At 50.7% G+C, this 24,431-nt stretch overlaps 2 protein-coding genes across 3 annotated transcripts in view; one reads left to right on the plus strand and one right to left on the minus strand.

Annotated features, from left to right (window-relative positions):
• Positions 1-731: 731 nt before the first annotated feature.
• On the plus strand, positions 732-6,749 carry TMEM37 (transmembrane protein 37). Its single transcript, XM_004004751.4, has 2 exons — positions 732-816; positions 5,780-6,749. The coding sequence occupies exons 1-2, from the start codon at positions 796-798 to the stop codon at positions 6,368-6,370; spliced, it is 612 nt and encodes a 203-aa protein (XP_004004800.2). The 5' UTR covers positions 732-795; the 3' UTR covers positions 6,371-6,749.
• A 2,383-nt stretch (positions 6,750-9,132) lies between these two features.
• SCTR (secretin receptor) overlaps positions 9,133-24,431 on the minus strand; it is a 71,416-nt gene continuing 56,117 nt past the window's right edge. The window contains exons 8-13 of one of the 2 annotated variants that reach the window (XM_042243964.1): positions 23,510-23,549; positions 22,235-22,304; positions 17,859-17,950; positions 15,973-16,099; positions 10,619-10,660; positions 9,133-9,515 (exon numbers count right to left, since the gene is read on the minus strand). In XM_042243964.1, coding sequence (XP_042099898.1) covers positions 9,366-9,515; positions 10,619-10,660; positions 15,973-16,099; positions 17,859-17,950; positions 22,235-22,304; positions 23,510-23,549 — 521 coding nt within the window. In that variant the 3' untranslated portion in view covers positions 9,133-9,365. Of the gene's footprint in view, positions 9,516-10,618; positions 10,661-15,972; positions 16,100-17,858; positions 17,951-22,234; positions 22,305-23,488; positions 23,550-24,431 lie in introns of both variants that reach the window. The other variant, XM_042243963.1, reaches the window with a different exon arrangement.

A 24,431-nucleotide genomic window follows, 5' to 3' on the forward strand; every position in this document is an offset into this window, starting at 1 on the left:
AAAAGACCCCGATGCTAAGAAAGATTGAAGGTAGAAGGAGGCGGCGACAGAGGATGAGATGGTTGGATGGTGTCATCGACTCAATGGACATGAGTTTGAGCAAACTCTGGGAGGTGGTGATGGACAAGGAAGCCTGCCGTGCTGCAGTCCGTCCAGTCGCAAAGAATCAAACACGACTCAACGACTGAACAACAGAGAAAAAGAAGAGCCCGGGATCACACAGTACAAGGTGCTGGAAGCCGCGGAGCCCAGGCGGGCGCTGCGCTCTAGACGCCTCTGCCTCCCCTGACGCTCAGGCGCACACGCTGGGGCGGGATCGGGTCCTGGGTCGCTGGCCTTCCGCCTGCGCGGTCCTGGCCGTTGGGAAATCGGTGCTGGGCGCACAGCAGTCCTCAGAGCGAGGGAATAACTCCAGGCCTGGATTTCGCGGGTCCGCCGACCAAGCCTACACTTCTTGGCCTTGTCCTGGCTTCCCACCCCTCCCCACTGGCTCCTTCCCGCGGCCCCGCTGATTCTGCGTCCACGCAGGGGCCCGGGGCGGGGAACAGCCCCGCCGGCAGCCCCAAGTTTGCTGATACCCAGGGCCCCTCCCCGCTCCTCCCGCTCCTCCCCGCCCCTCCCGCTCCCCTCCCTTCCCCGCACCGCCCTCCGCTCGCCCCGCCCTCCGCCCCACCCTGCGCCCCTGGCCCCGCCCCCTGAGAAGAGATTCCTAAGCCGCGAGGGTCTGCCTCGGCCGATCGGCGCTAGGGATCGTGGAGGCAGCTGGTGGGAGTTCGCGAAGAGCCCGTGTGCAGGATGACAGCCCTCGGCGTTCAGGTGAGCGAGCGGCCGCGGTGAGAGCGGTAGGAGTGCCCTGCCAGGGTCCGGGGGGTAGTCAGGAAGCCACCTGGGACCACTCTTCCACCCCAGCACTGTTCTGTGGCTCGGTCTTGTCGCTCGGGTCCTTCGCACACCCGAGGCTCCCAAAAGTCTCGGGGTCAGGGGGTTGTCTTACTTCGCTTTGGGGTCCTCTGTTTCCATCGGTTAGGTTTAACAGAAGGGTCCCTCTTAAAAGGGGGCGCTTTGGGGGCGGAGGATGGACGGAATCCACTTGTAGAGTGAGGTTCGCTTCTCAGAGGAGGAGGCATGCCTCAGAACTTTCCTGAACCCAAGCCAGGAGTACCATCTCCCCTCCGCAAAACTGAGTTTTGTGGGGACGGGGACGGGGGTGGATTCGCTGGGACGCACGGAAACCTGGAAACAGACTGTAGTGAGGTGAGGGGCTGGCATTGCAGAGATGAGGTTTCTCAGTGATGCGAGGCGTTTGCTGGGGAACCTGCCCGTCTCCCTCCGCCCCTCGGGCGTGTAGTTCTCCTACCCGGCGGCCGAGCTTCCATAGCGGACGCGTCCCGCCTGCCCGTGTCCCGACCTGATGGTCCTGGCGGGCCGCACACTCAGCCCGCGAGCGCTCAGAGCGCCACAGCACTGACCCCAGAGCTCCGCCCAGTTTACAGATGCGGAGGCTGAGGCTCAGGTGAAGTGACCTGCCAGTGGCGGCCAGCTCAGCCCCAGTATCGAGTGAGAGCCAGACTAGACCCGAACAGGAGAAACTCCACCCACAAGCCTCCCGCAAACCTCCTGCGGCCGGGATTCAGCAGCCCGAGAGCGGGATGCAGCGAGTTACTCCCTACTGTTCTGGGCATAATCTGAAGTCCCGACCGGTCTGCCTCCGGACCTTATGCGTGGGGGGTGGGATCGGATGTGGTCGCGCCTCGAGTGGCCCGCGGCCCAGCTGGGGAGAGACTTGCAAGCAAGATTCAGATGGGTCCGGGGAAGTGAGTGCTAGATCAGAAACTGCGACAGGACTAAGGGGTAGGGGAGAGCTTCTTACCGGGCTGGGAGGGGCAGGAAGACTGGTAGCCGGGTTGAAGGACTTGATTTTTAGCGAAGGATGGAGAAGGGGGTTGGGGGGATGGGCGGAAAAGATGAAGTTAAAACCCTGGAGCGCTACTGGCGGGGTGGGAGGCTGTGCTTGAAGATAGTCGCTGACACTTAGGAGCACTTAACCACAGGCCTGGGACTGTTCTATGCAGTTGCGGTGTTCAGAACTCGGTTCAGCTCCACCAAGGGGGCAGGAGGCAAGACTAGTTATCTCCAGGGATAAATAACTTGTCAAAGAGCTAAAAACCAAGCAGACTGGCTCCTGTACCTCTCTGATCAGTGTCCTGGGGTCATGCTGGCGAGAATGGGCTTACTGTTTAGGAAGCTGTAGAAGGGATTTTCTGTGAGGCTCAGTGGTTAAAAAAAAAAAAAAAAAAATCCGCCTGCCCATGCAGGAGACCCAGGTTGATCCCTGAGTGGGGGAAGCTCCTCCGGAGGAGGAAATGGCAAACCCATTCCAGAACTCTTGCCTAGAGAATCACAGGGACAGAGGAGCCTGGCTAGAGTGAGGTCCCAAAGAGTGGGACACGACTCAGCAGCTGAGCACAGACGGGATTTCCAGCTGATGAGAAGGGCCTGACCTGGCCTTGGGCTGAGTGGGCAATGGGGGGTTGGGGCAAATGAGGGAGGGGTGATGTGCAGAATGAGTAGTGAGCAGCCCAGAGTGCCTACTTAGGGGTTGATGGAATCAGATGGGCTCTTGGGTTGTAGAGGAAGACAGGATCTTGGCAGTGGACTCAGCGGCCCAAGAGTGCCAAGTGACACTGTTCTACAGGTCACTGGAAATCATTCAGGGAGCTGGATGAAAAGGAGAAATGCCTCTTCCATTTTTTTTTTCTTTTTTAGTGGAGAAAGTCCAGGCCCTAAGAGACTAAAGTGACTTGCCCAAGGTCAAGGAGCTGGGCTGGGCAGTATCAGGGACAGGGCTCAACTGCCCTCATCCCAGGTGGTCCACAAACCTTCCACTGACCATGCTGAGGCTCAACTGACCTCCAGGAGAGGTTCAGGCCTTGGATGGCTCAAAGCTCAGGTGTGTGTGGTGGGGAGGGGGAGTGGTGAGGAATGAGGACTCAAGATGCCTTATTGTTCCTAATGTTAGGACTAGCTGTAGTAAATCAGGACTGCTCATGTGCCAAGCATCTTTATATACATAATCTCATTTAATCCTTGGGAGTTTTATTGGTGTCAGAGTTTGAATGATGTCCTACTTTGGGATGGGAGGGGGGAAATGACCTGATGTCAGCTGTCTTTCTGAATGTCTGAGGGCCTGGAGATTAAAGTCCAGTCAGTGCCCAGGACAGGTGGGGCTGAGCGCAGGACGGCATGTGCTTTTTCTCCAGACAGCGTGATGTCCAAGGTCAAAAGGCCTCTGGGTGCTGTATTCTTGTGACTTGTTGCCTGGGTCTGGGGTTTTCCCATCCTAGAAACTTAATGACCTCTAGGGGTGTTAAAACCTCATGAGGTGCCTACATGGCTATGCTTTCCTGCAGCAGTCACTAACTCCTACAGAATGTAGATGAGAAAAAAGAGTCAAGGGGGTTAAGAAACCTTGTTGCAAAGACAAGCACCTTTATGGTTTGTAATCAGAGGTTTCAAAGCTCTCTTGGTTTTCCTAGCAATAGAGCCAAATTTTCTATTGAAATCCAGTACAGACTCAGATTCCCAGTGGCTCTGGCAGGAAAAAGGGATCTGATGGGTTGAAGTGAGGGGACCCCCTTCCCCTGCTAAGAGACAAGGAAACTCCCACCTGAATGCTCTTCACAGCACACCAGGCTGCCTTTATGTCTGGATCTGCATCGGTGTCCTTGGGTGTCCCCTCCACTCCTTTTCCTCACCACTATACTGAGCCCCTCACAGGATGGCCCAAGTCAGTATTTATTGGCAGCATGCATCCCCACCCCCACCTCCGCACATGATACAGCTGTTGAGCCGCTGTGCCAGGCTTTACTGTGATGTAGGTCAATGCTCTTGGGCAGGTCCCTTGACCTCTGTGACAGTTGCTGTCTTTGCATACCCCCCATGAAGTTTCCTACTCCACCAGACTAGTTTGTTCTTTTTTTTTTTTAATGAAAAAGCAGCTATTTCTTCTTTTTTTAAAAGTGGTGGCAAGCCTAGAGGTTACTCTTGATCACAGCGCCCAGGCATCTCACTGCAGTAACTTCTCTTGTTGTGGAGCACGGGCTGTAGGCTTAATTGTGGCACACAGGCTTAGTTCTTCTGGCATGTGGAATTGTCCAAGACCAGGGATTGAATGCTTGTCCCTTGCATTGGCAAGCAGATTCTTATCCACTGTACCACCAGGGAAGTCCAGACTCAGGTTTAAGGGTGAAATGGGATCCTAACTTAGGCAGCAGCGCTGAAAGCAAATAGGATTCTTTCCTGTATCCCTGGGGCTGCTAAGGTGGGCAGGTTAGCAGGCAGCCTGATGTTCCTGCTGGGGCTCTGACCACAGGGTCTCCCAGGAGCGAGGCCTTGTTTTCTGCCCCTCACTGAGGGGGTGGCCCAGGCCTGCCTCTGGAAGCCTCTGTTTGCACATGGGTAGGGCTGACCCTAGAGTCCCCTTTTGGTTGGTTTCCCTAGCAGTGATCATCACGCTTGAGTTTTCTGCTTTGCTTACTTCCCAAACCAAGATGTAACCTGGGCTGCCTCCACACTCACTATAAAGGACATAATTTAGGACTGGGAAGGAGATGGTTTAAAGGGAACTTCAGGTGAAAGCGGCAGTGGTTGCAAGCTTGACGTTCATTTATCTCATGGCTCTTGAGCATGGTGCCAGGTGCTAGGGAAAGGCCCTGGCCTCCTGGAGACTTCAGTCTCCGAGTGAGACAGACAATAACATACAACCACTATTCAGACAGAAATAGGCAACCTATCAGAACTGTTCCTCTGAGAGTGACCAGAGGGAGTCCCTTCTGGGTTGGGTGGTTACGGAGGCGGTGTTTTAGTCGAGACGTGAAGAATGGAGAAGGGGGGCAACCAGAAGCGTCTTCCAAGGAGAGGAGCCAGTAGGTGAGGAAGAAAGTTCTAGGCTTGTCCTCGGCATGGGAAGAGGGCGGGATGCCTGAGCAGGGTGGTGGGGAGCATGCTCTGGGAGCTCTTGTGGGCCATCTAAGGCGTGCCACTCTTTGAAGCATTCTTTTTGCTTCTGGGTTGAGGGACTGTGACTGGAGGGTGCCCCAGAGTTGTAACAAGAGACACCTCACTGGGCGCTTGGCCCAGGTTGCCAGGAGAGAGGACAGTGCACTTTTCCAGGGCAGAATCCAGAGACTGAAGGGGAGCCCCAGGGACTCCCCTTCCAACCCCAGAAGCTGCTGGAACACCTAGTGGTGGCATGTTCTGGGTGGGGTACCGGCTAAGCCAGACTGAAGGGTGAAGTGCAAACATCACTGAGCACCTGGGTCCTGGCAAGTTCAGAAGGTACAGATTAGGATGAAACTGGGGGAGACCAGGAGCCAGGGGAGGAAACTATCACTGATGTGCTGATAACTGTATCGTGTTCTTGTTTCGCATATAAAGAAACCAAGGCTGTCTGCTGGCCCAAGGTCACAACAGCCAGGTCAAACAGGTTTTCTGACTTCAGAATGGGCTAAAGAGTATAGACAGGCAAATGGAATTTGGGCTTTTTATTCATTATAAAATCATTAAAGAAAGGGCAGGGAACTCTTTGCCTGATAAATAACTGGATCCACAGACAGTGCTTATAGGTCTTGAATGGAGGGTGGGCCGGGAACAGGCAGGATGGGAGAAGGGTTCCAGTGGCAGTGGGAATCTGAACCGCATGTTGTGGGTCCTCCCTGAAGAGGCTGGTGGGGTGTGGCGGGGGGCCCTCCCTGACATGCTGCCCCATGCTGTCTTCCAGGCACAGAGGCTGCTGGGCCAAAGGAGGCCCCACCGGTCCTTCCTTGAGTGCTTTACCCGAGCCCTCATCATCCTGTGCACCTCCCTGGCTGTGGTCCTCTCCTCCGTCTCTATCTGCGATGGCGAATGGCTCCTGGCAGATGACCGCCTCTTCGGACTGTGGCGCTTCTGCACTGCCTCCAACCAGACGGAGCTGCACTGCCTCCGAGACCTGAGTCAGGCCCAGGTGCCCTGGCTGGCCTCGGGCATGGCTGTGGCCCGCGTCGTGGCCACCCTGGCCGTGGTGGTCGCCATCTTTGGCCTGGAGTTTCTCATAGTGTCCCAAGTGTGCGAGGACTCCCTCGCTTGGCAGAAGTGGGCTCTGGGCTCCACCCTCCTACTCATCTCATTCATCCTCTCCTTTGGGGGCCTCCTGAGCTTCCTGGTCCTTCTCAGGAGCCAGGTTACGCTCTTCGGCCTCACCCTGATGTTCTGGAGCGACTTCACAGCTTCCTTCCTTCTCTTCCTGAATGCTATCAGTGGCCTGCACATCAACAGCATCACCCACATCAACAACAACATGCATCCCTGGGGCCTGCCTACAAAAGTTTAGGACCCTCCTCCAAGGACATCAAGTTACTGGAAAGCCTGCCTATGAAGGGACTTTTCCAGACTTCCCTGGTGATCCAGTGGTTAAGACTCTCTGGGCTTCCAATGCAGGGGACATGGGTTAGATCCCTGGTTGGGAAACTGAGTCCCACATGCCGTGCAGTGCGAGGGGTCGGAAAAGACTTTTCTAATTCCAACATGTGACATTCAAATTGATGCCTCTTGGCCTTGGTGTGTTTGGGCCAGTGGCCCAGGGGTCTTTGCAGCTGGTCTGCAGCCCAGAGGTCAGGTGGGAGCCTCCATGCCACCAGCTACACCAGTTTACCCACAGCCATGTTATGTAGGATGTTGATTTTACAAGAATAAACATTTTAAAACCTTTACTTGAACACTTCCTGGGATGAGAATAGACCTGGAAGCAGCTCGGGTCACTGGTGCCCAGGCTGGCTGCACAGGGAAGCACAGTTCACACCTGTTTTATTGACCCTGCTGGGATGTGGGCTGTAGGGCCCCTGGGCCTCCTGGGAGACTAAGAGTGAATCATCCTTCCAGCAAAGGGTGTCCAATTAGTGCCTCAGACTTTCTTCCACCAGCTCAAAGGGCCTTTGCATTTTCCCTGCTTTAGCTTTGGTCATGCCAGGGAAGCAGAGTTCAGGATTGCTTGCATATAGTAGGCTTTCAAACCGTTTGACTTTATTTGAACCCTGCCCTTTGTGGGTACCTCAAAATCCCAGGATAACCCCTGCTTCCAGCAGCTGGCTGTCCCTCTGAGTACTCTCCTAGTGAGTACTGCCTGAAGCCCTTCCAGGAGAGCTGCCTAACTTATAATACTGTCCTCTTGATGTAGGGACCTCCCCAATGGCTCAAGCAGTAAAGAATCCACCTGCCAATGCAGGAGACTCGATCCCTGGGTGGGGAAGATCTCCTGAAGGAGGAAATGGTAAACCATTCCAGTGTTCTTGCCTGGAAAATCCTCATGGACAGAGGAGCCTGGCGGGCTACAGTCCATGGTGTTGCAAAGAGTTGGACACAACTGAACACGTGATGAATGGGTCTCTGACATAGCATGTGTGTCCATCTTTGGTCAGGGCCAGATAGCCTCAGAGTACCATTTTTGATCCTAGAACACACTCCAGACAGCACGTATCTGGACTCCACGGGGTACAGGGAACTGGCCAAACCTTGGATAATGATTAACAACCAGCCTAGATACAGGGCCTGCAGGTGAAGGAGACAGGAATCAGTGGAGATTTCCACCCTTTCCGGCCGCTTTATATTTCTGTGCATTAAATTGCCCCCTTTTCAGTCCCTTTTCTGCCCAGTAGATGGGGGTTTTTTCCGCCCTCAGCCTATTTCATTCTATACTAGCCCCATGCCCCTCCCTGACCTGATGAGCTCAGGCCGTCCCTGGTTCATTCTGGCCTCATGAGGTTTGGGTTTCTGCATGCCAGGTCCTCTTTCTGGGTGCCTATACCTCGTGATTTTTTTTTTAACTTGATTTGAAGATGTACAGAGTTCACTGGGGTCTCTGGAGAAAGTTATATCAACCATACAGGCTGACATGTATTCTTAGCCCTGGAAAATGGGCAAGCTGGCCTTTTCACCCCAGGGGCGGTCTATGAGGTGAGAGAGGGTGACCTCCTTGTCTGCAGGGGTGAGATGCAGAAGTTGGGGGTCAGAGCCACTTGTCCAGGTCACCCAAAGCCAGGATTTTAGCTGGGCCCACCCACCAGCAAGATGCCCTTCCCTCTACTCTGGGGAGAGGGGTCGCCTCTGCTCCTGTCCTGAATGCTTTCCCTGAGCACATAGGCAGTGTTTTGTAAAAAGGTTCAAATATTCAGTCCTTTAATCTTCACATGTCCAGCAGAGAAGGAATGCTGATGTGCGAGGGAGCTGAGATCCAGACAGTTAAGGATAAGATGAAAATTCCCAGTGGGACAGGGAGACAGGCCCCCATTCATCCCGGCCTGGGAGCAGGGAAGACAGACAGCCTTGGAGCGAGCCTAGGGATTTAAAATCAAAAGTCCTGCACTGAGCTGCCACTTCCAGCTGGGTATCTTGGTCAAGTCACAGGACATTGGTGAACCAGTTTCTCTTCTGTCAAATGGATTCTGCCCCATTTTCTGCAGTACTACAGATAACTGAGGGCTTCCCTCGTAGCTAAGTCGGTAAAGAATCTGCCTGCAATGCAGGAGACCCGGGTATGATCCCTGGGTCGGGAAGATCCTCGAAAAGGAAATGGCAACCCACTTCAGTATTCTTGCCTGGAGAATCCCATGGACAGAGGAGCCTGGCAAGCTACCGTCCATGGGGTCTCAAGAGTTGGACATGACTTAGTGTCTAAACCACCACCACCACCACCACAGATAACTGAAAGCAGGAATAACAGGGTGCCTCATCCCTTGTTAGGGTCATTAAAAGGTTCCCTGTAACTTGATCGAGTTGTCTTGAAGGCTCCGGGGTAACAGCTGGATGGGTGAGTTGCAATGAGGGCTAAGGAGGGTCCACCCAAGGCCAAGGGCAATTTCTCTGGTTCACTGGTTATTGTTCAGTTGCTAAGTCATGTCTGATTCTTTGTGACCCCATGGACTGCAGCACGCCAGGCTTCATTATTCCTCACCATCTTCCGGATCACTGGGCTTCTAAGCTTATTCCTGAAAGCTGCAGCAGGGAGGTCAGGGAAGCCCCCTTCTCCAGAAAGTAGCGGGGGACAGCATCCTCCACCTTGTGTCTCAAGGACAAGAAGACCGACAAATACCAACCAAGTCTCATCCCAGTTACCATTTATTCCCCTGCCCTCTCCTGGAAACTCAACAGATCTGAATCCCAGGCCCTTTTGCTACCCCAGGCCCCATCAGTTCTGAGGAATCATGACCACAACCCCACCCTAAGGCCAGGAGGAGGGGTGTAATAGTCACTGGAGAGATCACACAGCATCTGGCAGGAAGGCAGGCTCTCCTACTGCAACAGTCAGCCCTCAGGACCTGGGGTGACCAGCCTCAGATGACACTGGTCCTATGGGTGGCCCGACTCTGCTCCGAGGGGCTGGCCTTGATGCCATTGCTGAAGGAGGAGCTGGGGGCCACGGGCTGCAATGGGAGCTCACGGAGGTGCCACTGCCGCCACTTCTTCTGAACTTCCAGCTGCACCTGCCCCGGAGACCAGGAGTCAGCCAAGAAGGAAGGGTGATCTTTGCCCGAGTCCTGCTTTTTCCACTGGGGCCTCAGCACAGGCTCTGCCACTCCTGCCCAGAGGGCATGCCTTCCCCTCCACTCAGATTTACCATTTTCAGCCCTGACATCCATAGGTACTGAGGGGCCCCTCTCCCTTAGGACCTTTCACCAGAAACCTCAGGAAACCTATCCTGAAGAAGGGGCCTGTGATCGTTCCACAATCTCCAGATGGTCACCTGGGACAATTGGACACGTCCCCATGAAGCCACTCTAGCTCAGAACTCATCTAGGGACCAAGGGGCTACTCTTTGGAATTTCCTTCACAACCCCCAGCTGCAGCAGCAAAGCATTTGGGGCTAGGTTTGATGCTTGACTTTTGGGAAAATATCAGAGGCTACTCCCATTCAAGTGGGGTGAACCAGATGATTGACAGCCCCAGGAAGGGTTTATTTGCATGCAGTACTGTGTTCAACTAACGTCAACTGCATGGCCTCTGTGCCAGGAGCCTCCTGATCTGATCCAGATGCTCTGGGCAAGCACAGAGACTGAAAGTTAAGTGTGCAGCTCCCACAGCCCTGCTCAGCAGTCACACTCTTTGGAGGTCTCTGAGGATGGAGGGGAAGACGTTTCACCTGAGTCACTCTTTTTACAGATGGGAAGCCCGAGGCCCAGATCAGGGCAGTGACCGAGGTCACTCATCCGGCAACCAGCAGTCAGCAGCCTCTGTTAGGGCTGGGGTTCCTGCACTTTCCATTTCCTGAATTTGCCTAAGGGTTAGAATCACCTGGAGTGCTTGTTAAAACATTCTCAGCCTCCAGTCCAGACCTAAAGGATGCCTTTTTGCCTGTTTAGAAACAAGGTGGGACCCAGCAGTTGTTTTAACGAGGCCTCCGGGTGATTCTGTTGATCCCATTAAGTGAGCTCAGACTCCTGGAAGACAGATTTTGAGCCAGGAGGCCCTGGTCTCCCCCACCCACACCATACCCCGCTCCCTGCCACCCTTTCCAGGTGGCCCTTCTGAACCACAATCCAATGACAAGGGAGCTCCCCAGGCAGCAGAGCAACCCCAGAACACTCACCTCCCCGTTGAGGAAGCAGTAGAGGATGGCCACCACCAGGCCCTGCGGAGGAAGCAGGGGCAACGGGATTGGTGAGGGGCTCCGGCATTAGGCCTCCTAGTCCCCTGGGGTCCTTTCATCACCAAGCCCAGGCTCACTTCTCCCCATGACTATTCCAGAGCCTTCCCACATCTCTGCTACCCCAGAGGGAATAGGGGCTTCCTCTTCTGGCCCTGCAGTGCACCCAGCTGTGCTGGCATCACCCACACAGACTGAGACCCTTGGGGGCAAGAATGATCCCGGGTCCAGGGAGGTGCCCTGCGCCAGGGTGGTGTCAGTTACATTAAACAGAGGCTGCTAACTCAACCTCGGTGACCAGGCAGGTCATGGGAATTAGTAAGGTGGGGCATCCAGGAGAAGCAGGGAGCGGTAGCACTTGAGACTTGTCCATCCCGCCCAGAGCTCTGCTCTGACCACACAGTCACAGATTTGTCTTTCTATCTGAGTAGCTATCCCTGTTTAAACCTCTCCAAATTTCTAGCTGGTCCTGCAAACAAGCCCACCCAGGCCCAGGGGTTCACATGGCTGCTCCACCTGCTCAGCTCCAGGCAGGATGGGAATGCCTCAGGTGCCACCAAGCCCTGCTTCTCCTGGATGGCCTCCCTTATTAATTCCAGTGACCTGCCTGGTCCCTGTGGCTGAGTTAGCAGCTTCTGCTTAATGCAACTAAAGTCTGAGCAGAGCTCAAGTGCAGGTCTCAGCCAGCGAAAAGGGGGCCTGACTCCCCACTCACATCTCCAAAGTCAGAGGCCTCAGGGCTACGTTTGCTTTTAAGTTCCCTGGTGGGGTGGGCATTGTACCTATCAGGACCCTCCCTCTCCAGCATCTGGACTCCTCTTTTCCCAGTGGAATACCCAGAATTCTGGCATGGAGCCCACCAGGCAGGGACTCCAAGCTGAGATGCGGGATTTGAGGCCTAAGGCTTGTAGGGAACCATGAGCTTTGAACAGGGTCTAGCAGTCTAGATGTCCGGCTCACCTAAGGCCCCTCGAAAGCCAGCCTGCCCTTCCTAACAGGCCCTGCCCTCAGACCTCCTAGGCTGGTGAGCACCCTGCCCCACAGAGGCCTGGGTGCCACAGCCCTGACTACAGGTAGCCCAACCCCTCCTCCCAGTGCCAACTAGGCCTGCTCCTGGCTACTTAAGACATGGACAGGATTCCAAAGAGGGATGAACCAGCCCGTTTACAGTGGGTTTCATACACATAACTGCTCTGGGATCCTGGCATTCTAACAAGAGTTTTAGAGACAAACTAGAAGGATCTGCTCTGGAGTCTCAGACATGGATGATGTCACACAAAACGGGGACTATGTGGGTGGGGCAGGAACATGTACTCAGGGCAGCGGTTTCCAAGTTTGGCCGCACATGAGGATCACTTGGGAGCTCTAGCCTAGGTGCATTCTGTGCCCCGGATCCGAATGTCTGGGGTGGGACCAGCAGCAGCTCTGAAAGAGCCCCAGATGGTTCCAATGTGCATCATTGACTAGGAGTTGCTGTCAGAGAATGTGAAAGGCAAGCTTTGCAATAAACAAGAGCTGGATTTGGGCCACAGCTTAGCCTATGTAATCGTGGCTTCTGGGTTCCAGGTGCTTCACTTAATCCTTGCCAGAGCTCTGGAAGGTAGGCAGGGAGGATCCCTGCTTCCAGGTGAGGGACCTGAGTTACGGGTTTTGGTGGGCCTGGAGCTGGAGGTCAGGCTGTTGCCCCTCTCTGGACCAGGGTTGCCCCGGCCTCAGAGATGTTGAGACACAGTCTCTCTGTTCAAGTGAGGGCAGGAGCCCTGGGTGAGGGCAGGTTAGATGTGCCCCAGGTAAGTAAAGGGTGGCCTCCCATAGCCAACAAGTTTAGGAAATGCTAGTTTTATACAGTCATTAAAAATGCAGTCTCTGAAGAATTGTAGTGAGCTGGGAAAATGTTCATGATGGAATGATAGAGAATTAAATATAACAAGGAGGATTAAAAAACCACACATCATGATCTCAATTACATGTGTGTGTGTATACATGTGTATGTCTTCTTGGCTAGAAAGGAGACTTAGAAGTAAACACACCATTTTAACAGAGGTTATTACATTGGGTTATGAGAGTTTGGATGAATTTGCCTTTCTATTTTAACTTCTCCTTACTTCCAAATTTTCCTCAGTAAGCAAGTATTTCTATAATTAGGAGGAGCTGACTCTGCAACCCCATGGACTGTCGGGCTCCTCTGTCCATGGGATTCTCCAGGCAACACTGTTAGAGTGGGTAGCCATTCCCTTCTCCAGGAGATCATCCCAACTCAGGTAAGGAACCCAGATCCATACTACAGGTGGATTTTTTACTGTCAGCCACCAGGGAAGCCCCTAATAAACTTCAGTCTTTAGAAATATATGACAGTGATAATGGTATTGTGGTTCTGCGTGTGTCCTTTAAGTTCTTGTCTTTCAGAAAGTATACACTAAGATGTTTACATTTGAAATAACATGATGGCTTGAGTTTGCTTAAAATGATGAGAGATGGGGAGTAGATGGAGGTGAAATAGGACAGGTCACAGAAGGGTAAGGGCTATACGCAGGTTCATTATATTGCTCATTTGACTTTTGTATATGGAAAAAATCTCCATAATACAGAATTTTAAAAATATTTATTATATCACTATATGTATGTATAAAATATAATAAATGATATATATGTTTGTATTTGAACAATGGTTCTTTTAAAAAAAAAACTTTTTTTTTTCTTCGTAAACATTCCTATGGGCTGGAATAAAGCACAAGTTGGAATCAAGATTGCCGGGAAAAACATCAATAACCTCAGATACGCAGATGACACCACCCTTTTGGCAGAAAGCGAAGAAGAACTAAACAGCCTCTTGATGAAAGTGAAAGCAGAGAGTTTAAAAGTTGGCTTAAAACTCAATATTCAGAAAACTGAAATCATGGCATCCTGTCCTATCATTTCATGGCAAATAGATGGGGAAACAATGAAAACAGTGACAGACTTTATTTGGGGGGGGATCCAAAATCACTGCAGCTGGTGACTGCAGCCATGAAATTAAAAGACGCTTGCTCCTTGGAAAAAAAGCTATCACCAACCTAGACAGCATATTAAAAAGCAGAGACATTACTTTGTCAACAAAGGTCTGTCTAGTCAGAGGTATGGTTTTTCCAGTAGTCATGTATGGCTGTGAGAGTTGGACTATAGAGAAGGCTGAGCGCCGAAGAATTGATGCTTTTGAACTGTGGTGTTGGAGAAGACTCTTGAGAGTCCCTTGGACTGCAAGGAGATTCAACCAGTCAATCCTAAAGGAAATCAGTCCTGAATTTTCACTGGAAGGACTGATGCTGAAGCTGAAATTCTAAGACATTGGCCACCTGATGTGAAGAACTGACTCATTGGAAAAGACCCTGATGCTGGAAGAGTTTGAAGCAGGAGGAGAAGGGGAGGACAGAGGATGAGATGTTTGGATGGCATCACCAACTCAATAGACATGGGTTTGAGTAAGCTCTGGGAGTTGGTGATGGACAGGGAAGCCTGGCATGCTGCAGTCCATGGGGTCACAAATAGTCGGACATGACTGAGCGACTGAACTGAATTGAACTAAAACATTCCTATGGGAACATTTAGGAAAGTGCTTTCAGTTTTCTCTTAATAAGCACGTCCCCAGAGAGGAGCTAAATGGCCTTCCACTGGGTGTAGTCTGCAGCCCTAGCCACAAGCCTAGTTCCAGAGACAGGAAGTCCTCATCTATGCAGTCCTGGGTCTCATCGGGGTCACTACCCACTTCTGTCAGCTGGGTCAAGACCTTCCACCCATCTTTGGACAGCCCCACCCACCTGATAAAAGGGCCATGGTGAGCCCAACCTTCCCCCATGTTACACGGAAACTTCCTAATCCAGAGAAAAAGCTCATGATTATACACAGAGACTACGTCTCCAGGGGTCTGGGGTGCTGGTGAGAGTCTTTGGGCAGAGAACAGGCTCAGAAGAGTGCATCAGGGACAGCCCTGGGGTGGGGTCTGCAGGCATGGGTTAGGGCCAGACCCCACTCAGGAATATGTTCTTGATGTGTCTTCCCTGGAACCTGAGCAGGACAGGGGGAGATGACTCTGGGCACACCCTGTTCCGAACAGAACTCCAGGAATGAGGGAGGCACCCAGCCTCACCCTGAGGCCAAGGCCTGCCCAGGTGAGGAAGTCTCTGTGGATGGGCTGTGTGTTGATGACAAGCTGGCTTCTTCAGAAAAGCCCACAGGGAGAGATTTCTCTCGGGCCCCAAAACTATAATCCTAGGCTTTCCCTGGGAACCAGGCTGCTTACATCTAAGTCTTGAAACAGAGTGTGTTCCTGTCTTTGCTTTGGCTACTGGGAAGCTCCAGACCAAAATTTATGACACACTTCTCCCCTCTTTAGAGAACCGCATCAAACTTGTTTCTGTGTATGAACTCAGTTTTGGCTTTATTTTCTTTATTCACTGATCCCTCATCTGCTTATTTTTTGTCCTTTGTTATGTTTTCTCTGAAAGCTACATCATTATTTTTGGAAGGAGATAGTTATAAGTAAATAAACAAAAAACATTGTGAAGTTTGGGATTCATGTTAAAAGTTTCTTCTGGCCAGATAGGTTTACTATACTTTTTAACTACAACATCTTGTTGAATTAGTAGGTAGGTCGTTTCTCCTCTCCCCTTTTCCCCCTTTTTTTAAAGTTGGTTTTTATTTTTAGTAAATTGTGTAGGTAATTTGTTTCAAAGAGTCAAATGCCTCTTGTCACCAAAACGAAAAGAAAGAAAAGAAAAAAACAGTAGCCTCCTGACCTCCTTGCCTGTGTTTCCTGTTCCTCAGACTTGGAACTCTCCTGACTGATTCTGCATAATGTGCTGATGTGGTTACTTCTGGATTTTTCAGCGCGGGGCGTTTTTATGGACTTCGCAGTGTGCAGATGAGGATATTCTTCTAAACAGCCTTCCACCCCACCCTCCTCTCCCGCTCGGCTCATCTTGCCCCCCTCCACCCCTCGATGGCTCAGCTCAAGCCCTCACTGCTCACGTTGTTTCTAACTGCTGAGAGCTGTGTGGTCTAGCGCACCGGGGCTACATTCCCTTCTGTCCTCCCTGGAGTTAGTCTCTCTCTCCTGAGTTGCATCTCCCACCCCATATGACACGTGACTGGTGGGGAACTTGGGACCCTCTGAGGGTCACACGGCACAGCGAGGCCCTGCCCCTGCCTCTCTTGGGCCTCTGCCAGATGAGGCACTCCTCTACCTTCGGGAAGATCTGGGTTTTGGCCTAAGGAGAAAGAATGCCTCCTTTCACCTTAAAGTTGCTGCCCCTGGAGCTTACCTGGAATGAGCCAAGGGCCAGTTCAAAAAACAGCTGGATCTCCATGGCATCCTCTGGGGAGAAGGCGAAGATGATGTAGTGGATTCCAAAGAGCGGGATCAGCAGGAGGGTGGACTTGGCCAGACGCCTGGGGGCAAAGAGGCACTGCAGTCTCGGGCAACCCCACACCCACAAGCACCCCCATCTTGCCTGAGTACGGGAGGCTCTGCCACGGTGTCCCCACTGCTTGTTTATTTAGCTTTCATTTTGGAAAATCTCCAGCTCCCACATACCCAGTACCTGGATTCACTCTCCAAACTCTTGGATTATGCAACCTTATCAGTAAAATGCATTGAACCCGTAGCCACAGGAATTACGCTATAACATATGTGCATATGTTACTATTAAGATATCACACACTGTCTAACATATTATTAGCAAAGCCACCATTCTCATTTGTTAGTTAATGAATATCTGTAAGGAGAAGCTCTTTTGTTTTCTTCCCAGGGTAGGTTGCCAAATTTAGCAAACAAAAATACAGGATGCCCAGTTCAATTTGAATTTCAGATAAACAGCAGATAGTTTTGTGGGGGGTTTTTTTGGTGTAGGTACCAAAAAAACTATTAGCTATTTATACAAGCCTCGGATTAAACTGGGCATCCTGTATTTTATCTGGCAACTTTATTCTTGACCCCAGCATGACCCTACTTCAGAGCCACTGCTCTAAAGATACCCTAGGAAAATCTGTCACCAAGTCATCCAGGCCTCTGCCAGATTCTGAGAACCCAGAACATCACAGAGAAAGCCCCTGGTGGACACTGATTTGCCTTTAACAGTCGTTATGGGCTGAACTGTATCCCCCTCCCCACAAAAAATAATTTTAAGTAGAAGCTCTAACTAACCCCTACTACCTCAGAATGTGACTGTATATGCAGATAGGGACTATGAAGAGGTGATTATGTTTAAATGAGGCCATCAGGGTGGGACTGTAGTCTAATCAACTGGTGTCCTTTTAAGAAGAGATATGGGGATGGCACATGTATAGAGAAAAGGTCCTGTGAGGACCCATCAAGAAAGTGGCTGTATACAAGCCAAGGAGTGAGGCCTCCGGAGAATTCAAATCTGCCAACACCTTATTCCTAGGCTTCTAGCCTCCAGAATAGTGAGAAATTAAGTTTCTCTTTCTTAAGTCAACCACTTAAGTCACCACTTTAGTGGTGTCTTGCTATGGCAGCCTGAACAGACTAATATGGCATCTTTCTTGACCATCTCAAAGATTTTAAAGTATTTTTGAATCACATTATCTTGAAAATCTGGTGAAGGTCTAGTGAAAGCTGGAAAATACACAGTCGACCCTTAGCACCCATGGGGATTGGCTCCAGACCCTCTGCAGACAATGAAATCCTTGGATGCTCAAGTCGCTTATATGAAATGGGGTATTTGCTTAAATCTATGCACATGTCCCCATATATTTAAATAATCTCTAGATTACTTATAATACCTCACACAATGAAAATGTTTTGATTTGGATTTTTTCCCCCAAATATTTGCAATCTGAAATCCAAGGTTGGTTGAATCCTTGGTTGCAAAACCCACAGATAAGCAGGGCTACTGTCCCCATAAAAACTTGAATTTGGGCCCCTGACTCCCTAGCCTCATCCCAAGGGTGAGATATCTACCTACAGGGGTCCTGCTTAGATTTCTTTTCTCCCCACCTCCAGGGCAGTTCTATGAAGAGGAAAGGACCCACTCCTCCTTCCCTCCACCCCACTGTAAACTCCCTGGGATGAGGTCCCAGTTCTTCCTCCTCCTCTACCTCTAACAGTATCGAGCACCAGCTGGGTAAACAGTAGGTGTTCCGTAAATGCCTGCTGACTGACTGAGTGCTGTCTTTGCCTTCCACTTACTTATAATGGTTCACTTCATTTCCTCCCGTTTCTTGAGTTCTTAGTTTTCTCATCAGGATTCTTAGAATGTTTATAAAAAGGATGAAATTAATCTGTAAAACACAAGACAGAGGTGAGGCTAAAGATGATCTGCTTTCCAGCCACCTCTCCTGGCTCCAGCTCCAGGCAGGGAAGGCAGTTCAGCCACAGCAAGACAGCACGTCATGCCCTCCAGCACACCCAGTCCTGGAGGAACACACAGTCTTCCATGGCTCAGCCTCCACTCCTGGGCTGCAGGAGCTCTGAGGTCTGCTCAGTTGCAGGGTGGATCACTCACAATTGGAATGTTTTGGAATCTTATTAAAATGCAGGCCTGAGATTCAGCATTTCTAGCAAGCTCTAGGGGCTTCCCTGGTGGCTGAGAGGTTAAAATGTCTACCTGCAATGCGGGAAACCCGGGTTCAATCCCTGGATCGCTGGATTGGGAAGATCCCCCCTGGAGAAGGAAATGGCAACCCACTCCAGTATTCTTGCCTGGAAAATCCCATGGACAGAGGAGCCTGGTAGGCTACAGTCCACGGGGTCGCAAAGAGTCGGACACGATTGAGCGACTTTATTTTCACTTTTCAGGGAATGAATGCCAAAGCTGGGCCTTGGACTACGCCCAAGTAGCAAAGGCTTTATAAGCAGAGGTTCTCAAAGTTTAAGGTGCAGATTGCTAGGCTCCGCCCCCAACATTTATGGTTTAATTTGCTGCTTATTCCTTTCTTTCTTTTAGCTGCAGCTTGCAGAATCTTAGTTCCCCCACCAGGGACCAGGCCCTCAGCAATGAAGGCCCGGAGTCCTAACCACCAGACCACAGGGGAATTTGCATTCTTAACAAGCTCCCCGGTGAAACTGCCAGGTTAGGGACCACATTTTGAGAATCACTGCTTCAGAGACTTACGGTCGCTCTGCAGCTCAATCACCAGCTCCAGGAAGCCTTCTGATCACTTCCTTTTCCTGATTTATTGTATTAGGGATGATGCTACTTGTAAGGGCACTTGAAATACTTCAAGGGGCCAAGTGCAAGCATCCACGTGTGTCCATTAACTGCCGATTCAATCCTGCCTTTCTAAAGGACAGGGACCACATCCTTTCCCCCATTCCAGTGCCCAGTGCCAGCCACACTACGAGGTCGCCCATATAGCACCCTCTCTCCTCCCCTCACCCACCAGCTCCAGAATCATTTTGCAGAAGCAGGGATCAGTGGAACTGACTGGACGGGCACCCTCATTTTCAGACGAGTAGCCTGGAGGCCTAGGGCCGCTTGCCAGAAGACACAGGATTAGTGGCGTGTCTAGGACCCCAGCTCAGCACCCCTGGTCAGGACACTTCTCAGCTCACTCTTTGTGCATCTTGCTCTAAGCATGGTATAAACTAACAAAGGCTCTTTGAGTTGTATTTAATAGGAAGCATTTGAAAGTGAAAGGGAAAAATTTAACTATCTCAAGAATAAATCTTAAATATAGGAATTCTGGGCCCCGTGACAGGCTGAGAGAGAGATACTTGGCATCAGGAATGCCCCCTCGCCCACCAATATCCTCAATCACTAGAGAGACCACAGTCTCATGAAATCAGCCTGGGCCCTGGGGCTCTCCTGGACTGGCCTGTCAAAGTCCCAGAATTATAGCAAGGAAACTGGCTCAGTATTTAGCAGCTATAGCACAGCAGTTGATCAAATAATTTCAAGTGACATTGGAAAGCTTACATCTGCTAAGGAAAAAAAACAAACTAGGACACAAAACTGTAATAAGCATTTTGAAAAAGTACCTGCACTCAAAGAAAATTGCAGGACAGAAAAGCACAGCATAATGTCCATCTAGGTGCTACAAATATGGGTGATTTTAGTCCCTTTTTAAAAATACATTTTGTATTTTTCCATTTTTCTATGAATTGTATTACTATTACTTTAGAAGTGAGAATGTTTTGATTTAACATAAAACAAGTACATTCTTTGTATAACATAATTAGTGATAGAATAGTCAATATTTTTCTGCCATATTATTATGCTAATAAAAAATGTTCAGAAATTATTTAAATGTGACAAGCTGACAAAAAACAACTTTTGATAAATAATAGCAGATTTCAGTATACAGTTTTCAGTGTATTAAAACTATAATAGGAAATGAAAGCTTAATATCCTTCACTATCTCTTAAATTTTAATTTAGTCAGATTAGAAAACACTATGCTAAAGTTGGCCTAATCAAAATTATAATCAAATTATTTATTTATTAACAAAGTAACTTTGGGTAGCAATGTCTCAGGGCAGCAAAAATAAAGTTGTGTTTAAAGCACTAGACACCCTCTGTACTGGTGATAACTGTGCATTCTGACCATATCAGTCACTGTGTTTCTAACCCTAACTCCTACCCTGAGTGGTTCCAAATTAATGAATGACCTTCACACCCTCTAAGAGAAGCAGAAATAGGGAGAAGTCATTATGCTCTCCTGAGCGAAAAAGTTGGCCTAAAGCTCAACATTCAGAAAACGAAGATCATGGCATCTGGTCCCATCACTTCATGGGAAATAGATGGGAAACAGTGGAAACAGTGTCAGACTTTATTTCTGGGGGCTCCAGAATCACTGCAGATGGTGACTGCAGCCATGAAATTAAAAGACACTTACTCCATGGAAGAAAAGTTATGACCAACCTAGATAGCATATTCAAAAGCAGAGACATTACTTTGCCGACTAAGGTCCGTCTAGTCAAGGCTATGGTTTTTCCAGTGGTCATGTATGGATGTGAGAGTTGGACTGTGAAGAAGGCTGAGTGCTGCAGAATTGATGCTTTTGAACTGTAGTGTTGGAGAAGACTCTTGAGAGTCCCTTGGACTGCAAGGAGATCCAACCAGTCCATTCTGAAGGAGATCAGCCCTGGGATTTCTTTGGAAGGAATGATGCTAAAGCTGAAGCTCCAGTACTTTGGCCACCTCAGGGGAAGAGTTGACTCATTAGAAAAGACTCTGATGGTGGGAGGGATTGGGGGCAGGAGGAGAAGGGGACGACTGAGGATGAGATGGCTGGATGGCATCACTGACTCGATGGGCGTGAGTTTGAGTGAACTCCGGGAGATGGTGACGAACAGGGAGGCCTGGTGTGCTGTGATTCATGGGGTCGCAAAGAGTCGGACACAACTGAGCGACTGAACTGAACTGAACTGTGGCTGCTACTCAGATTTCTCTACAATTTCTAGCTCTCCTGTTGTGAGTTGAGATAATAGGGAGGATGGTGTAAAATTCTACTCTTTTCTGTTTGTTTTTTGGCCACACCATGCAGCATGCAGGATATTCAGTTCCTCGACCAGGGATTGACCCCTGCATTTGGAGTGCCAAGTCTTAACCACTGGACCACGAGGGAAGTCCCAAATTTTACTATTTCCCACCCTCCCCCCCAATTCTACTATTTTTGAAAAAAGAAAAAAAAAGGAAAATGGGTTATGGGGTGGCCCCTTCAACCAAACACGCAAGGCAAGCCAGCCAGCTAGTGGAAGAGGGGGTTGCTGCCCAGTCTGACCCTCCTGTGAGCCTAGGAAGGGCACTTCCTGTCACCTGGTTCTGTAGTCTTGGCATCCTTCTGAGACTGTGCATATTACTTAGGAAAAGGGCTGCCCCAGGGCGCCCTCCCCACCCCATGGATCTTCCTTATCCTTAGCCACACCCACAGGCTTAGCTACAGGGCTCTGGACTGCAGAGCAGAATCACCTGGGAACTTAAAACCAAGCTGAGTGCCCAGGCCCCTCCCCAGGACAAGGAGAGCCTGAATCTCTGCTATTGGTATTTTTTTTAAAGGCTCCCAGGTGACAGGAGAGCAAAGGTTGAGACACCCTGAACTGCCCTGTCTAAGAGTCACTCCTCAATCTCGCCCCTGAGGCCACCTCTTCAGGCCTGCCCTCCTGCCCCGGCACATCACCACAGAGGACAAGACCACAGCAGCCTTGGCTTTCCCCAGGTGCTACCCCCTCCATGATCCTGGCTCAGTGAGTCTGCCCAGTTCAACCAGAGAATGCTTAGAAAAATGATCAAGATCCAACCATCTGAACCAGTGGAGGCAGAATCTCAAGTGACCCGAGCCAGCCACTCCGGGTAAGGAGCTCTGCTTGGTACACTGAAGCTGCTCCCAGTGGACAAGGCCAAGGCAAACTTTTGCTCTGGCCTCGCTCCCCTCCCCTCTGGCAGTCTCTGGAGGCAGGGCTCCCAGACCCTCCTGCTGCTGCCCAGCCTCTGGAAACTCTGGTGTATTCCTCCACACACCTGGAGGCAGCGATGCTGGCCTTGCCAAGGCCCTCCACCCTGCAAGCCTGTCACTGTTCTGGTCTCTCCCACTGGAGCCCAGATCAGGGGGGCTAGCTACTTACCAGGATGGAGAGGATCACAGGCCCTCGGATGACCCACCAGATGGACGCATTGGCATTGATGTCCCAGCACCTAGGGAAGGACAGCCAGGCATCACTAGTAGTGGGGAACTGGGCTGACTAGAAGAGACCTGTTCTCAGAGGTGCCCTTTGCTGGAAGGACTACGTTGTGGTCCTGCCCTCTGGAGACTGTGGGCTTAACACCCTTAGGACTGACCGTCTTCTGCTGCCAAGAGCACCGCCAGGGCTGGGGAGCATCCAGGCTCCAGGCAAGCCCAGTGAGTGTCTAGGGAGCAAAAGCACACAGATCTGAGATGGAAGATTCTGGACCCCAGAGCCAAGTGCATGGTCAAGATCATTGGGGAGCATGGTGGCCAACGGCAGCCAGGCAGGTGAAGTGTCAGGGAATGAAGTGTCCGGGTGAGTGTCATGTGACCTCAGCTCTGGGGACATCATGCCCTGGGGGCATGGGGGGACTTAGCAAATAGACACACTGCGCTTGGTCTAAGGTGGCCACAACTCTGCCCAGCTCATTTTGCCACAGGGGACCTAGGGAATGTTGACAGAACTTTCCATTTGTTCTAGAGAAATTAAAAATCCAGATTTTTTTTTAAAGGGAATTAATTCAATTAAAAGGATTATTTTAGACTGAATTTGGACGGCAAGACACTTCTACACCTCGTCCGCCATGGCCTGGCTGTGTCATTATGTGGATGAAACATGGCCTCCCACGGGGCCATGCTGCCTCACCACCTCCCCAGCTTCTTTCAAGCTTTCCATCCATGAGCCCACTCGCAGCAGCCCCCAGGCTCACCCTGTCCCTAAGCCAAATCTTTAGAGAATGAGACTAGATCTCTTTGCACCCATCGGGGATTTGAAAGCTGCTTCTCCCTTCCTGCTCTCCTGAGTCTGTAGGACTCACACATCCCATGTAGGGAGGAGCGGAGGAGGGAGCTGCCAGGAAGAGAAAAGCTAGGTTGGTCCTTAGAGCTTCCTCCCTGAGCAGCACAGCTCTCGTCAGGCACCTGACCCAAGCACAGAGCTGATCGGGCAGCAGGAGGGTGGCTCAGCATGTCTGCAAACACACATCCAGGAGAGCTGGGCACTCAGCAGCCTGCACGGCAGAGAACCCACCTGTGGCTCCGGGTCTGAGACATAGGCCTCTCCTAGATAACAGCTTCAGAGAAGGGTCCATCCTATTGAAAGAACTGGACCATATAAAATATACTCTTGTTACCTCTCCATCCAACAGCTTACCCGACATCTTCCAGAAAGTACCTGGTGACAGCCCACGAAGCAACAAAGATGGCTGGGGAACCTGAGGGTTAAAAATAAAGGGGGAGGGTGGGCAGAAGGGAGATGACTCAGTTTTCCACACCCTTATGAGAAACAGGACAGTCAGTGACTCTAGGCCAGACAGTGAGCAGATGCTGAGGTCTAGTTGCCATGGAAACCCCCGTGCCATCCTGTGTAAATGTGCAGCCTCATGCTTCAAGGGTGCCAAGGAATCCTTGGGAATTGATGCAGGATCAGACATATCCTGAAGGCCACTTCAGGGCAGGGGTCTCCTTGGGCCAGACTTGGGCCAGACTCTGAAGGACTGCTGCAGGGGAGAAGGGAGGGGACCCTGACCTTGTGGAGGCCACTGGTGGAGGCCCTTTATCAAACTGGGATATTTGGGGAGGGGATTCAAGACCACAGGAGAACAATCAGTTCTTCAAATATTGATTTGTAAGAACTGTAGCCATTTGACTGATAATGTAACCGATCGACATCATTTAAACAAAAATAGATTTTAGACTAGAGACTTGTAATACACAAGAACTTTAAAGACAAAATACAAGAACATTTCCTGACTTCTAGTTGAACACGTTAAGTTGAAGTTACACATTTATCTGTTTCTCACTGACACCCCTTCAAAATGATAGTAAAAAATTAAAATGCTACAAGCCTATAAGCCCAAAAAATGGAAAAGGAGGGTAGAGCAGATGAGAGATGTCAACACGCTTAGGAGGCTGGTAGCTGGCAGAGGAGCAGTAACTGGCTGGTGTCCCGGAGCAGAGAAAGCTGAAGCAAGAGTGCTGCACAGGGGTTGCCTCTGAGAAGGCACTTGTTCTGCGTCTGGGGGCGGGCAGCAGGATGGTTTGGAAGTCTGGACAGGAGGCAGGTAACCGCCCCAGGTGGTCAGAACCACCCTCCC

The sequence above is a fragment of the Ovis aries genome, chromosome 2, assembly GCF_016772045.2.
Source record: "Ovis aries strain OAR_USU_Benz2616 breed Rambouillet chromosome 2, ARS-UI_Ramb_v3.0, whole genome shotgun sequence".
Taxonomy (NCBI): domain Eukaryota; kingdom Metazoa; phylum Chordata; class Mammalia; order Artiodactyla; family Bovidae; genus Ovis; species Ovis aries.

What these genes read in the sequence shown, in the direction of transcription:
- TMEM37 (XM_004004751.4), top strand. Translation starts at nt 796, where the DNA reads ATGACAGCCCTCGGCGTTCAG. An exon ending in TGACAGCCCTCGGCGTTCAG is followed by an intron (nt 817 to 5,779) that starts GTGAGCGAGCGG and finishes GCTGTCTTCCAG; the next exon opens with GCACAGAGGCTGCTGGGCCA.